The 16,504-nt window shown below is 37.5% G+C and overlaps 1 protein-coding gene across 1 annotated transcript in view; it reads right to left on the bottom strand.

Annotated features, from left to right (window-relative positions):
• Positions 1-1,122: 1,122 nt before the first annotated feature.
• LOC120227404 (cytochrome P450 4X1) overlaps positions 1,123-16,504 on the bottom strand; it is a 22,892-nt gene continuing 7,510 nt past the window's right edge. Inside the window, exons 6-11 of the mRNA XM_039225525.1 lie at positions 10,463-10,569; positions 9,716-9,906; positions 6,298-6,431; positions 5,240-5,304; positions 2,451-2,533; positions 1,123-1,631 (exon numbers count right to left, since the gene is read on the bottom strand). Coding sequence (XP_039081456.1) covers positions 1,463-1,631; positions 2,451-2,533; positions 5,240-5,304; positions 6,298-6,431; positions 9,716-9,906; positions 10,463-10,569 — 749 coding nt within the window. The 3' untranslated portion in view covers positions 1,123-1,462. The remainder of the gene's footprint in view (positions 1,632-2,450; positions 2,534-5,239; positions 5,305-6,297; positions 6,432-9,715; positions 9,907-10,462; positions 10,570-16,504) is intronic.

Genomic DNA, 16,504 nt, shown 5'->3' with positions numbered 1-16,504 from the left:
CCATGGAATACTACATGGCAATGAGAAACAATGAAATCTGGCCATGTGTAGCAACATGGATGGACCTTGAGGGTGTTATGCTGAGCGAAGTAAGTCAGGCGGAGAAGGACAGATATGATATGTTTGCCTATTTGGGAGGATTAGGAGGAAATAACGGTGGGCCATGGGGGAGAAGAAGGGGGAGATTAGTGGGGGAGATGGAGGGAGGCAGACCATGAGAGACTCTTGAATGCCGAGAACAAAATGAGGGCTGATGGGGGTAGGGAGGGAGGGGAAGGAGGAGGATGGGCATGGAGGAGGGCACTTGTGGGGATGAGCACTGGGTGTTATGTGGAAACTAATTTGACAATAAACTATTTGTAAAAAAAAAAAAAAAAGATACAAGTTTCATGAGGGCAGGGATCATGTCTGTTCATTCACTGAATGCTTATCATAATATCTGACATGCAGTGGGCACATAAGCATCAAATGAGCAATGAATCTGGAAATTATTACTATTATGATTATCATTTGGAAATCATTAAAAATCCCTGCTCAGTCTTCATAAGCACTGTTAGCACCAGGGAAATTTGTAGAATATCTTGATGATATTCCAAATGAAGGTGTTTTGTTTTTTTTTTTATGCAAGACTCAAAACCCAGAAAGCAAAAAGAAAAGTTTATTTATTTAATTCATGAAAAATTGGAAGTTCTGTATGGTATAAGACACCATAAATGCAGTTTTATAAAAGTAAAAGAATGGGGAAAATTATAAAGAAAAGTTACAATCAAGGTCTATTATCCATAATATTAAAGAACTCATACAAATCAGTAAGAAAAAGACAAACAACTCCATTGGAAAATAAGCACAGATGAATCACAAACAATAAGACAAAGATATGCACAAATGGCCAATAAGCATGTTTTTAAAACTGTAAATAGTGTAAATACTATAAAAGTTCAATAAACTACAGTACATCCATATGATATAATATTATGAATCCACTGATTAAGAACAAGATGTATTTTTTATTAAGTAAAAAAGGCAAGAATAATATGGATATGATCCCATCTATACGAATACATACAGACATATGTATGAAATGTATACATATATATATATAATGTATAGGAAAAACTCTGAAAGAATGCACACCAAACTATTCTGTTTTTAGGAAAATGGGTAGGATGAGTCAGGGCAGAGACATGTAGCATATGTGAAGTGGGATTTTTACTTTTTACTCTAGATGCATTTCTAGTGTTGGAAATCTTTTACTGTGAGCATATATTCACTTACGACTTGTGAAATTCCAAAACCCATTTTTAAAAAAGAGCAGAAAACATATGGATGTCACCTAGCAAAATTCTTAGTATATAACATTAATAGAAGCCAGAATGAAACAGTAATGATGAGAAAATCTCTCCAAATCATACAGAAACAGATCTAAGTGACACAGGGTATCTTTGTACCCCAGGCTGTAACATTAGGGGAGTTTCTTCAGGCGCAAGTAGACCCCGTTCTTGGGTTTGAGGACAATCTGGGGCAAGAAGACAAGAGGTCTGGTGGGATCTAGAGACACCTTGAAGTTGAGCAGGATCAAGGCAATGGCCACCTTTAACTCAATCATGGCAAAATGCTGCCCGATACAGTTCCTGCAAGCAGCAAGGGAAAGAAAGAAGATACTTTGAAGAAATGGGAGTTGTTTCTGACTCTTTCATAAGATGCTAGCATAACGAATCTGATGTTCACAATAAAGCCACATTTTCATACCATATGTCACAGAAACTTTTGAATGTCTATTGTTCCCCGTGAGAATGTGAACCAGGAGGCTGTAATGTGATACCAGCCCTAAACAAGGTGGCACTTGGAGTTGCTTAGAGAATTGTTTCTCCTGTGAGGATGTAAATGTCAAAATAGGTGACTATAGTGGGTAACACTGTATTGTGTCATTGACATTTGCTAATAAAGCAGAATCTGAATGTCCTTACATACACACACACACACACACACACACACACACACAAAGAGATAAATTTGTGAGGTGGAAGATGTGGTAATAACTAGATGGGGAAGAGTCCTTTCACATGTATACAGATATCAAATCACCATGATACACATTTTAAGTATCTTACAATTTTACATGTTAGCTATACCTCAATAGATTTGAAAGTAAGAAAAAAGAAAAATTATTTCTCCTGCATCAGGGGTGGGCTGCATGACTAATGAGCAAATTTGCATTGTGGTAGAGTTTTCTGAGGCATGGCTGTATAGGATGTGATAGAGAATGGCTTTGTCCTTTGTGAAATTAACTGGTCTATTCAGGGGCTCTAATAGGTACCAATATCTACCTCATAGTCTGGTGAGAAGATGGGGTTCCAGGGAAGAATATATAGACCTGAGGTACCAAAGGGAGAATGCTGTTTCCAAGTAAACATTTCTGTGCATTTTCAACAACTTCATATTGTCCTCACCTTGGTCCAGCTGAGAATGGTAAGAAGGAGTGGGAGTGTCTCTGATCAGAATTTTCCTGAGAGAATCTCATGGGGTCAAAGACCTGAAATGACAAGGCAACCCCACCACCATCCCCAAAACACCATTAGCATTTTTCTTAAGCTACTGCTTAGCACTGATCAGCAGAAATATACAATGAGCTTCATATGTAATTTCTTCTTTTTTTAAAATAGGCTTCCGGGGCGCCTGTGTGGCTTAGTCGGTTGAGTGTCCGACTTTCACTTGGGTCATGATCTCGCTGTTCGTGGGTTCGAGCCCCGCATTGGGCTCTGTGCTGACTGCCAGCTCAGAGCCTGGAGCTTATTTCGGAGTCTGTGTCTCCCTCTCTCTCTGACCCTCCCCTGCTCACGCTGTCTCTCTCTCTCTCTCTCCTAGAAATAAATAAAAATATTTAAAAAAAATAAAATAAAATAGGCTTCCTGCCCAACACAGAGCCAGAGGGTCCAAACTCATGACCTTAAGAGCCAAACGCTTAACTGACTGAGCCACCCAGCACCCCCACAAATGTAATTTCAAACACTCTGGTAGTCACTTTTTTAAAAGGTGAAAGTAATTTTAATAATAGAATTTATTTTGCAGAAAATAATATCATTCCAACATGTACTCTATATAAATAATTATTAAGGAAATATTTCACATTTTTGTACTGTGTCCTCAAAATCCAGTGATATACACTGGGTACACATTTCCAGCACATCTCATTTCCCACTAGCCACATTTCAAGTGCCCAATAACTACATGTGACTAGTAGCTACCACACTGGACAGTGCAACTCAAGATGTGCAGCCCTTGTCTGGCCTCCTCACTGATGAGTCTGCTACCCAGACTAAATAAGGAGAAAGCAGAAACACTGGGGCATGATATTATTTTCACTTTGGAAGTAAGGATGCTCTCACCTAATTTACCCAAAGAAAATGAAAACACTAATTTGAAAAGATATATGCACCTGCCATGTTTATGGCAGCATTATTTACAATAGTTAAGACATGAAGCAGCCAAAGGGTCCATCTATAAGTGAATGCATAAAGAGGATGTGGTGGATGGAATGGAATATTACATGGCCATAAGAAGAATGAGATCGTGCCATTTGAGACAGCATGGATGGACCTAGAGGGCAGTATGCTAAGTGAAATAAGTCAGACTGAGAAAGATAAATACTATATTATTTCTTTTTTTTTAATTTTAAAAAATGTTTTATTTATTTCTGGGAGAGAGAGAGAGACAGCATGAGCAGGGGAGGGTCATAGAGAGAGGGAGACACAGAATCTGAAATAGGCCCCAGGCTCTGAGCTGGCTGTCAGCACAGAGCCTGATGCGGGGCTCGAACCCACGATCTGTGAGCTCATGACCTGAGCAGAAGTTGGATGCTTAACCAACTGACCCACCCAGGAGTCCCAAATGCTATATTATTTCATTCATGAGTGGCATCTAAAATTTAAAAAGTGCATAAACAAACAAAAGGCAGAATTAGACCAAAAATACAGAGAACAAAGTGATGGCTGTGGGGGAGGGTTGGACAAAATGGGTGAAGAGAAGAGGGGAGATACAGGTTTCCAGTTACAGAATGAGTAAGTCACAGGAATAAAAGGCACAGCATAAGGACCATAGTTAATAATACTATAATAGCAATGTAATGGGACAGACACTAGCTACGCTTGTGGGGAACACAGCATAATATATAAACTTGTCAAAAAACTAAGTTGTGCACCTGAAATTAATGTAACATTGTATGTCAACTATACTCAAATAAAACTGATTTAAACATTAAAAAAAAAAAAAGAATACACCCACTTAGAAGTCACGCCAAAGTGCTTACGTGATCAATGATTACTGAGACATGTAGTCCACCTCCCATTACACATGAGAGATCTTAAACCCTAGCCACTTATGTGAAAGTATCTGTGCAGGTGTTGTGAGTGTTTAGAGTTTAAGAATGTTGAATCAAGCACTCAGGTAAGCAAGCTATGTGCCTTCTTTTTGCCTCTGCAGATCCTCTCTCCTCCCTTTCTCACCCTGCTCTGGGCTCCAAGAAGCTGACCCACATGGTTTCTTTTGGGTTGACTGATAAAAGACATTGATTGGTGATCTGGAGGGTGAGCAGAGAGAGCTTTCGGGTTATTTATTCCCTGGGCCTCAACCTACCAGGTTGCCTCTGGCTGGCTGCACATTCTGCTGAAGGTCCAACTCTAGTCCAGGACCCTCCCCAGGACAACAGTCTCTCTCCAGGCTGTGTAACTCTCTCTCTCACCAGATCCAGAGGTGGTAAGCACTTCAGCAGTTATTTGTTCCATTCTGTTTTTCTAAAGCCTACGTATACCTTTGTAAATAGTTGGTTTTAAAAACTCTCCTTCAAGTGTCCAAGTTGAGTGTGCCATCAGGTTTCTGCCAGAATCCTTATTGTTACATCCAGCCAAAAAGAGTTAGAGTTGCCTGCATGACTGCATGAGTAGTCTACACCCCTGCAGGCGTCTAGGTGAGTGCTTGGTAGAGCTTGCTAAGTAAACAGCTGTGGTACAGACTGTGGGCAATTTAGAGTAGACTGTGTGGCATTATGTCCGTATGTTCATGCAAAGTGAACATAAAGTAGGAATAGGGGAAGGGGACAGACAGCTTTCCTTTAAGGAAAAGGTTGAACATTTTTGGTCTTTATGTTGTTTGCCTTGTGTCATTTGCCACTTTAATGCATAGCTAACAAAGTGAGCTACATGGCATTAGTTCTTTGAAAGATTTATGTGTAAGACAGTCCTACCTTTGGGTTTTCCCAGATGGCAGGGTTACGGTGAAGGCCCCAAATACTGAGAACCACAGTCATTCCTGCAAAAAGGAAAGAAATAAAAAAGATTACAGAAGATACAGCAAGTTGTGGGTTATTGTTACACCATTCTTCAATATGAATTTTCTTCTTGAAGGGAAAGAGCTAGCAGCTCCTGGCAGAGTTCTGTGCTGTAGCTGATGCCAGCAGTCAAGGACCCACGGGAAGATGAAGCCTGGGTGACTCCTTAGTTTTCAAAGTGACAGGTTGTTGATGTTTGCTACAAGCAATCCTGTCAGCTTGTTTCCAAGGACCAGCGCTCACAGAACACTGAAGCAGATAAGTGAAGAGTGTCTCATATGACACCCCTCTACCTCCCACCTGCCCTAATTGGAAACCTGTGCTCTGACGAACACTGGGCTCTGGGCATGGGACCTCTTATCTGCACTGAACTTCAGTTCTGCTTATCTGCACTTTGGGGTGTATGGTGGGTTTTTGGCTACACCAAAAGTATTTAAAAGTGCTTTATAAACTGAGAAGCACCATATAAGTGTCTGTTAAGGTCATGTTCCAAGGGGGAAAAATGAGAAAATGTGTTTGAAGGCTCTGTGTAAACTATTAAGTGCTATACACTTACAAGAATGATATTATTATGATGATGAAGCCAATGAGCCCCAGGGTCATCTAGATAAAGATGATGATATTCATTTCCCATGAAGTCTTACCTGGGTCTCAAACTAAGCCAAATAAGAATAATCTTAGGAACAATGTCCTCCAATGGAAGAAACCCTGGGTTGGGATTCTAGCAATCTAGGTTCTGGGGACAGAGCTTTGCTTCAAATGGCTATAATACCTTTGAGAAAGTCTGGAAGCCACATTTGGCCAAGGAATTACTTACTGAGTTCTTAATAGGCACCCAACCCTAAGCCAGACATTCTTAGGATTGTCTTTTGACTCCTCAAACAGTTGAGAAACAAGCCACTCTTTGTCACTGTCACTTTGTCACCCAGGATCCCATGGTCTTTAGGAACTGCTTAGGAAAAGAATACAAAGACCTGCAGGTAAGGAGCGTCCATCTGGAAAGGTAATGGGCTTGCTGAGCTCTCTGGAAATGGATGGGATTGGAGGGGCCAGTCGGAGTGACTCCTTGATGCACATTGTAGTGTATGACATTTCACCCAGCTGGTCCCTGTGAGGACAGGAAGGAGGATATGGAACTCAGATTCCATATGCAGTTTGTAAATATTGACTTTTTTCCCCATCTTTTGTTTTTATTCTTGGTAAATACCATTTCTAGGTTAAAGGTATTTTGCAGTGGTTTATGTAACAGAATGTTGGGACTTTTTTTGCCTCAGGGTCAGCTGAGGTTCTAGAGAAAGAGGGACTGAAAAAGTGCCAAATATCTTCATGATAAAGCAAGAGGCTAATATACCAGTAAAAGATTTGCTAGTAGGGTTTCTGAAACCAGTTTTGCAACTCTTAGTTCACTATGTAAATCAAGAATGTGTAAGGAATGACCAAGGACTAAAGAGAGGAGGGTGAAGAGTTTTGATAGGGGGAAAAAAAACCTTTAAAGACAATTGTTGGAATGCCGGAGTACTGTGGAGACTGGAGGAGCACCCCCAAACCATGTTAGGCAAAGGGGGGCTTCTTGGGTCACTTAAATGATGTGAAATGTGCTCCTTGGAGTTTGGGGAACAGAAGACTGATAGGAAAGGCTGTGACTCAGAACAGGCAGGGAAGGAGGGGAGAGCAACAGGGACAAGTAAGGAGTGGTCCATTATGTTTTGTGGGTCAATGAACTGGCAAGAGGGAGAGCTCTGGAACCAGCTTGAAAGAAGCTCTGAGGACAAGCATTTCCTTGCCCCATGAATCACCATGGCAAAGCTCTAGTGAGGGAATCTCCACAAAACCCACAGATGCACCCACTGAAGAATAAATGGAAGCACCGAATAGCTACTAAGCTCAGAGGGCAAGATCACCATAATACCACCCCTTTCTCCTTTTCCTGGGACCAGTTATGGAAGGGTCAGAAACAGCAGCTACTGGGTAGTGAAGGAACTGGTCAGTAAGAAGTCAACCATAACCCCCTCAGCCAATTGGCTTCCAGACCCAAAGAAATGCTGAGCTGGGATGGAGGGGGACGCTCCCAGTGGATGTGAATTTACACATTCCATTGGGCCAGACAGCTTAATTGCTGAATGAGGCTGCTCTTGTGACTTAAATGGATGGGAACTCTCTGAGATTCGGGTAAGATTTTACTCTGGAGAGGAAAAGAACTTGCTCCACACAAGTATGAGGTATTGGAGGGAGAAGAATAAAGTTTTTTACTTGCATCTTAGCTAGTCAGCTAGTCATAAAATCACTGTACATATTCTATTTGCTTTATTGTGTTTCTGTTTGGTTTTCTGATTACTTATTTTGAATGCAGGCTTTGGCCATTTGGTGGTGTGAAATTTTAATTTTGAACTCTTTCCTCTCAAGCCCAGAATAAAAAGAGTAATTCTGCTTAGTTTGGCACTTTGCATTTTTAAGAAACTCAATGTTGTCCATCTTAGCCCTGGTGCAAGAAGAAGAGAGGGATTTTAACCCAATGCAGAAATGGCTGAAGAGGAGCCAAATGGAGACATTGAATAACTTCCCAGCATTTTTGGAAATTGCTTTTTGCAGTGTGGTTTTATTACTGTCTAAAAGAATTATAAATTTTCAGAATGCTCTGGACAAATTTCATTAAATGTAAGTATAAGGTCAAATTATGGAATAAAAATGTATCTTATTGTTTACAAAATTATTTTCATTTCTTTCATTAAAATGAATGGCAGTTAACATATCCTTTGGACTTTTTCTTCTCACCTGTCAAAATTTTTTTTATTGTTTTCACATTTCACATAGGCCAAACAAGAATGAGGAAGGCCAATATCTGGGACTTGTGTATATATATATATATATATATATATATATATATATACACATCTCCCATATATGTCCCCTATATATATATATATGTACATATATATATCCCCTAGATATATATATATACACACACATGTATGTATATGTATATATATATATATATATATACACACACATGTATGTATATGTGTATATATATATATTCCTCTCTCTATATATATATATATTCCTCTATACACACATGTATGTATATGTATCCCTTATATATCCCTATATATATCCCATATATATATATATCTCCTTATATATCCCTTATATATCCCTATAAGGGATATATATATATATATATATATATCCCTCTACCCTAAACAGGTTAAAATATCCAATTAATGTTAATGAATGAATAAAAAATGACTAATCAAACTATATTTTGTGCTATACAATTTAAACCTTTAATTTATGATAGGAAATAACTATTATTCCCTTATAAAAAGTAAGACCTCTACTACATATATATAAATTCAAATTGTCCCTTATAAATGCTCTGACCTGGCCTTTGCATTTGAAATATGGTATTTTACCCTAGTCATGGGGCCAGATGGCTCTTAATATTTCTATCTTTCTGTTTCTTTGACCAGCAAAATAAGCATAAGTGAAATATGTAACTAGGGTAAAGAATGTGATTTATATTGAAGACGTGTGTTTGTTTTGTTATCAGAGAGCATGTCTGAGGGTCAAATCCATAGCCTGGGTGTCATTAACAGCAAGATAAAGTCTTGCACAACGGCATTGAAGTTTTCTACCTGGCTGACTCCTACCCATCCTAAAAGAAGCAGCTAGGGTGTCAGATCTCACAGGAAGTCCTCTGGAGTCCCTTATACCAGGTTAGGTGCCTGTCTTCTAAGTCTCTGTAGTAGCCAGCACATCTCTTTCTCGCTGCCCTAACCAGGTTATATGGCAATTATCTGTATGGAGGTCTGTCTATCGTACCAGGGTGTGAGCTCATTGAGGGCAAGACTCACATCAAATCTTGGGCATTTTTTAAGTGCCTCAGTACTTAAAATGTTGTCAGTCCATAATCCCTAGTCTCAACTAAAGTATGTATCATTTGATACTATGTTCAAAGTCCAAAGCCAGTCCCAAGAAGTGAACAAGAAGGGAGACAGTAACTACAATGAGGCTGAAATGATATGGATGTGCACTCAGGTCTCAGAAGAGGATCCCCACTTAAGCCCTACTATTTAGTCTCTAAATGCAAGTCTAGGGATCAAGTCCCCATTTCCAGTGCACTGGATCCTAGGTGAAAGAAAGAAATGAGACAAACACTACTGATTAGAAAAACAATAAAACAGATAACTTGTGGTTGAGTGAACTTCTTTTGCAAAAGATATAGGGATAATTTTGGTTCCTCTAGAAAGAGAGCAGATTGGTAGCCTGCTTATTCTGTTTCTACAAGCATATATCTTAAAGCAATAATGGTCACCAGGGTTCCAGAGGAAAAAATAAAGCAAAACCCAAAGAGGGGAACCAGGCTGAAATGTTTAAGAATGCAGATCTTACCAAGTGATAGAAGACCCGTCCCCTAGGATGCCCCTGATCTCCTCCCGACATCTCTCCTGATGCTCCGGGTTCAAAGCCAGGTGGTAGAGGAGCCAGGAAATGCCCCCTGCCATGGTGTCATGCCCTGCCAACATGAATGTGTTCACCTCAGATTGTACGTCAGTATCTGAGAAGCTGTTGTCATTTTCAGCCTGAAAGGTATAGTAGAGATATTTTTATGCAATATCAGCTTACAGATCTTTGGAGCCCCAATCAAGACAATGTTTTTAGGGAAATAAATTAGAGTTTTAAATGAGAGTTTCAATTTTAATTTAGTTCAACAAATACCTAATAGGAGCCATACTTTGACCAGAGCATAAAGGAGAACCAATGTTAGATAAGGAAAGCAGGGTTTGCAAAGAGTTCTTCTAATCACCCTACCAGATTCACCAGACTTCGTAGTACCTCCTCCTCCTCATTTTACCAGCTTACCCTGTGACTCTCCCCACATGTTTCCCTAAACTATCATGTATCTTTGCAATAATCACCAAGTCCTGTCAAATTAGTAAAAAATTTGGTCTTACCTGATTCCTTCTAGTGACAGAATTACAGACTTCTGTCTTGATCTCAAACTGTTTGGAGACAACCCATCAATCCAAAAGTCTTGTTGAATTTAGTTGGTCAATGTTGCTTTTGTCTCCCCTTCTCCTCAATCATCCAGCTACCCACACAGTTAACTACATGAGCACCCTCAGATGTGAGACTTACCTGGGCAGAAAGGATAATATCCAGAAAATCCTGGTACTTCCTCTTCTGAGTGTTACCATGCTTCTTCTCATCCTTGAGGAATTTCTTTCTATTCTGGATTATCTTTTCTGGGGTAGAATAATAACAATTTCCCATTACCAAAGTGATAGCATATATATATATATTACAAACTGAAGGGCGACCACTAAAAAAGGTAAAAAGGAGTATAATTTATATGCTAAGAGAGGAGAAAAATGCGATCATATACAATGCTTAATTAAAACCAGAGAAGGCAGAAAAAGAGTGAAAGACAAAAAAAAAAAAGCAATGAATAGTAAGAAGTAACAAATATGGTCACTATGAATCCAAATATATCAATAATTACATTAAGTGTCAATGGTTTAAATACAACAATGAAAAGACAGAGACTTTTTGAATGGATGAAAAAAAAAAACCCAAGCTATATGTTATCTACAAGAAACCCACTTTACTTTTTTTTATTAAAATTTTTTTTCTTTCATAGTTTATTGTCAAGTTGGAAAAAACCCACTTTAAATATATAAAGATACATATAAATTAAAAGTAAAGGAGTAGAAAAAGATATGCCATGCTAACTAACCAAAAGAAAGCTGGAATAGCTATATTACTTTCAGGCAGAACAGATTTCAAAGCAAGGAAAATTATTAGGGATAAAAAGGTCATTATATAATGATAAAGGGGTCAATTCTCCAAGAAGAAAATAATCTTTAATGTGAATGTACCTAAAAACAGAGTGTCAAAATATATAAGGCAAAAAACAACAGGACTCCAAGGAGGAACAGATGAATCTACTCTTATAGTTGGAGACTTCAACACCTCCCTGTCAGAAATGGACAGATCCAGCAGACAGAAAACCAGCAAGGATATAGTTGAACTGGACAATATCATCAATCAACTGGATATATTTGACATCTATAGAATACATCATCCAACAACGGCAGAATACACCTCCTTTTCAAGTTCACAGAGAATATTCACCAAGATAGACCACATTTGGGACGTAAGATACAAAATTTAAAAGAACATAAGTCATACAACGTATGCTCTTAGACCACAATGGAATAGAAATCAATAACAGAAAGATATTTGGAAAACTCCAAAATAGTTGGAGAGTAAACCACACTTTTCTAAATAACACATGGGTCAAAGAAGTCTCAAGGGAAATTTTAAAAATATTTTGAACTAAATGAAACTTGAAATACAACTAATCAAAATTGTGGAACACAGTGAAAGCAATGCTTAGTGGGAAATTTATAGCATTGAATGAATATATTAGAAAAGAAAAAAATCTAAAATCCTAATCTAATCTTTGATCTCAGGAAACTATACAGAAAACCCATTAAATCCAAAGTGTAAAAAGTGAAATAATAAAAATCAGAGCAGAAAGCAGTGAAATTGAAAATGGGAAATAAAGGGATAAAAATCAATGAACCAAAAGTTGATTCTTTGAAAAGATCAATAAAATTGATAAATTTCTAGCCAGGTTAAGAAAAGAAGAGAAAAGATACAAATTACTAATATCAGAAATAAAGAGGGAACATCGCTATTGACAACTATATGCCCGTAAATTTGATAACCTAGGTGAAATGGACTAAATTCTTGAAAGACACGATCTACCAACACTTATCAAGAGAAACAGATAATCTGAATAGAACTATATGTATTAAATAAATTAAATCAATAATTAGTGACCTTCCAAAACCAAGAAGGACCAGGTCTAGATGACTTCATTGGTTTATTCTTTCAAACATTTGAGAAAGAAATCATACCAATTCTTTACAATCTATTTCAGAAAATAGCAGAGGAAATACTCCCTAATTCATTTTATGAGGCCAGGCATTATCCTAATACCCCACCAGACAAAGTCATTACAAGAAAGGACAATTACAAACCACATATCTCTCATGAAATAGATGCTAAAATACTCAACAAAATATTAGCAGAAAGAATCCAACAATGATAAAAGGAGGATTCAAAAATCAATTAATGTACTCTGTCACATCAATAAGTTAAAGAAGAAAAATCATATGACCATATTAAAAGATGTAGAAAAAAGATCTAACACAATTTAATACCCATTCACAATTTTTAAAAAACTCTCAGAAAACTAGGAATAGAGGGGGATACATATCATAACACATTTGTCAAAACCCATAGAGCATACAATATAAATAGTAAATTCTAAAGTAAACTAAGGACTTCAGTTAATAATGTTTTAATATTCGTTCATCAATTATAACAAATGTACCTCACTAAAGCAAGATGTGATGAGGAGAAACTGTGTAAGGTGGTGGAGGTGAGAAAGCATATGGCAACTGTCTATACTTTCTACTTAATTTTTCTGTAAACTTAAAACTGTCTGAAAAGTATTTGTTAATTTTTAAAATGCATACTACAAAATCTCTTTAAATGAATCAGTGATTCCAGTACATGAATAAATAAACCAATGGAACAGAAAAAAAGTCCAGAAATAGGTTCAAGTACATATGTCAATTTAGTATATAAAAACAGTTATCTCAAACACTGAAAAAGACGGAATTTTTAAATTAAATTAAAATTTTAATTGAAGTATAATTAACATACAGTATTATATTCATTCCAGGTGTACAGTGTAATGATTCAACAATTCTATATATTATTCTATGTTCATCATGTTAAGTATACTCTTAATCCTCTCTATTTCACCCATCCCCCTACCCACCTGTGCTCTGGCACCACCAATTTGTTTTTGTTGGTCTCTTTTTTCTTTCTTTGCCTTGTTTCTTAAATCAAAAAATAGGAGTGAGATCGAATGTCTTTCTTTATCTGACTTATTTCACTTAGTGTAATACCTTCTAGGTCCATCCATGTTGTTGCAAATGGCAAGACTGCATTTTATTTTTATGGCTGGGTAATATTCCATTGCATAGATATACCACAGAAAAGATGGAGCTTTTTAATAAATGGTGATAGGACAACTGGATAACCATTTGGAAAAATTAGGTCAACACTTCGTTATGCATAAGAATAAACCCTAAATGGATCAGAGATCTAACTGCAAGAACAAAACCACACAAGCACTAGAAGAAAAACATGGATGAATGTCTCTACAATTTGGGTATAGGGCAGTGGTTCTCAACTGGAGATAATTTTGACCCCAGGGGACATTCATCAATGTCTGTAGACATTTTCAGTTGCCACAACTATCAGAGTCCTACTGGCATCAAGTGGGTAGACGTCAGGGATGGAACTAAACATCTTACAATCCACAGGACAGCTCCCCACACAACAAAGACTTATCCAGACCAAAATGTCATTAGAGCAAGGGTTGAGATTCCTCATCCCCTGGGATAGGGGTGGCTACTGTCTACTACTTAAAATCCAGATGCAATAAAAATAATTGATATGTCATCTGCAAATATCTTCTCCTATTCTGTCAGTTGCCTTTATGTTTTGTTGATTGTACTCTTTGCAGAAGATTTTTATCTTGATGAGGCACCAATAGTTTATTTTCACTTATATTTTCCTTGCTTCCAGAGACATATCAAGTAAGAAGTTGCTGCAGCCTAGGTCAAAGAGGTTGCTGCCTGTCTTCTCCTGTAGCATTTTGATGGTTTCCTGTCTCACATTTAGGTCTTTCATTCACTTTGAATTTATTTTTATGTATGGCGAGAGAAAGTGGACCAGGTTCATTCTTCTGCATGTTGCTGTCTAGTTCTCCCAGCACCAACTGCTAAAAGAAACTCTTTATTCAATTGGATACTCTTTCCTTCTTTGTCAAATATTAGTTGGCTGTATAATTGTGGGTACATTTCTAGGTTCTCTATTCTATTCCATTGATCCATGTGTTTTTGTGCCAATACCATACTGTCTTGATGAGTACAGCTTTGCAATAGAGGTTAATATCTGGGATTGTGATGCCTCCAGCTTGGTGTCATTGTTGTTTTTTTAATAAATAAAGAGTTAATAAACAAAATCTATAAAAGAACTTACCAAACTCAACACCCAAAAACCAAATAATCCAGTGAAGAAATGGGCAGAAGAAATAAATGGACACTTTTCCAAAGAAGACATCCAGATGGCAAACACATGAAAAGATACTCAACATCATTCATCATCAGGGAAATATAAATCTAAACCGCAATGAAATACTACCTCACACCTGTCAGGATGGCTAAAATTAACAACTCAGGAAACAACAGATGTTGGAGAAAGGGGAACACTTTTGCATTGTTAGTGGGAATGCAAACTGGTGCAGCCACTCTGGAAAACAGTATGGATGTTCCTCAAAAAATTAAAAATAGAACTAGCCTATGACCCAGCAATTGCACTACTAGGAATTTATCCAAAAGATACAAAAATGCTGATATGAAGGGACACATGCACTCCAATGTTGATAGCAGTGCTATCAACAATAGCCAAATTATGGAAAAGAACACAAATGTCCATTGACTAATGAATGGATAAAGAAGATGTACTATATATATATATATATATATATATATATATATATATACTGGAATATTACTTGGCAATGAAAATGAATGAAATCTTGCTATTTGCAACAACATGGATGGAACTGAAGGGTGTTGTGCTAAGCGAAATAAGACAAATACCATATGATTTCACTCATATGTGGAATTTGAGAAATTCAACAGATGAACATAGGGAAAGGGAAGAAAAAATAAGATAAAAACGAGGAGGAAGGCAAACCATAAGAGACTCTTAAATACAGAGAACAAACTGAGGGTTGCTGGAGGGGGGTTGGGTTATATGGGTAATAGGCATTAAGGAAGGCACTTTGGAGGATGAGCACTAGGTGTGATATGTAAGAGATGAGTCACTGGGTTCTAATCCTGAAGCTAAGACCACTCTGTATGTTAACTAACTTGAAAATAAATTTTAAAAAATAATAAAAAAAGAAAAGGAAAAATAATATTGGTAAATTTGACTAAATAGATAAAACATTTTTGAAAAGGTTTTATTTTGAATAAATTTAGCATTTACTTTTTTCCTAATACTTTGCATTTTGTTTTTTAATCATAGCTATGTAATACAAAGAAATAGTAAAGAGTTTTTTTCAAGAAGCCTTTGTGTATGTTCCAGATTCACTTTAAGAAGCCATCCCAACATTAGCATTTTCCGTGTGGGCCATGATGTGAACCAGTTCGGAACTACTACCTAAATGCCCATCTGTGTCTGAAATTGTTAACCTAACCTGCTTTTCGGACTGTCCTCCTTATAATACTGTATCCATGTGCATTTATGTGTGCCTGACTATGTGTAGGTGTGTCTTGCAAATTTCCTTGAGGTAAATATATTTGCTAAAGTAACTGTATTTATTAAATGTCAGGCACTGTCCTGAGTGCTTTATGTATATTAACATAGTTAATCATCACCACAAACCTGGGAGATAGGTTTCTTTTTGTCCCCATTTTACAGATGACACTGAGACAAAGCAGTGAGTAACCTGCCCGAAGTCACACTGCTAGTAAGTGGTGGAGCTGAGGAAGGATTCATTAACTGTTTTATAAATATTCTCTATTAGGGTGTTGATGAAAAGTAATGTTGAGTTGCTTAAAGAGCTTAATCTCTTTCAACCTTTATGTTTACATTTTGCCAAAACTATTTTTTAAAAATAGTTTATTGTCAAGTTGGTTTCCATATAACACCCAGTGCTCATCCCCACAAGTGCCCTCCTCCATGCCCATCACCCCCCTTCCCCTCTCCCTCACCCCCATCTGCCCTTAGTTTGTTCTCAGCATTCAAGAGTCTCTCATGGTTTGCCTCCCTCCCTCTCCCCCACTATTTCTCCCCTTCTTCTCCCCCATGGCCCACCGTTAAGTTCCTCCTTATCCTCCTATACGTGCAAACATATGGTATCTGTCCTTCTCTGTCTGACTTACTTCGCTCAGCCTAACACCCTCAAGGTCCATCCATGTTGCTACACATGGCCAGATTTCATTGTTTCTCATTGCCATGTAGTATTCCATTGTATAGATAAACCACATCTTCTTTTTTTTTTTTCCAGTACTTTTTTTTTTT

Source organism: Hyaena hyaena, unplaced genomic scaffold (genome assembly GCF_003009895.1).
Source record: "Hyaena hyaena isolate Hyena2069 unplaced genomic scaffold, ASM300989v1 scaffold_2278, whole genome shotgun sequence".
In the NCBI taxonomy this organism is placed as follows: Eukaryota; Metazoa; Chordata; class Mammalia; order Carnivora; family Hyaenidae; genus Hyaena; species Hyaena hyaena.
The sequence above is the reverse complement of the archived record's forward strand: the minus strand, read 5'-3'. Positions and strand labels throughout refer to the sequence as shown.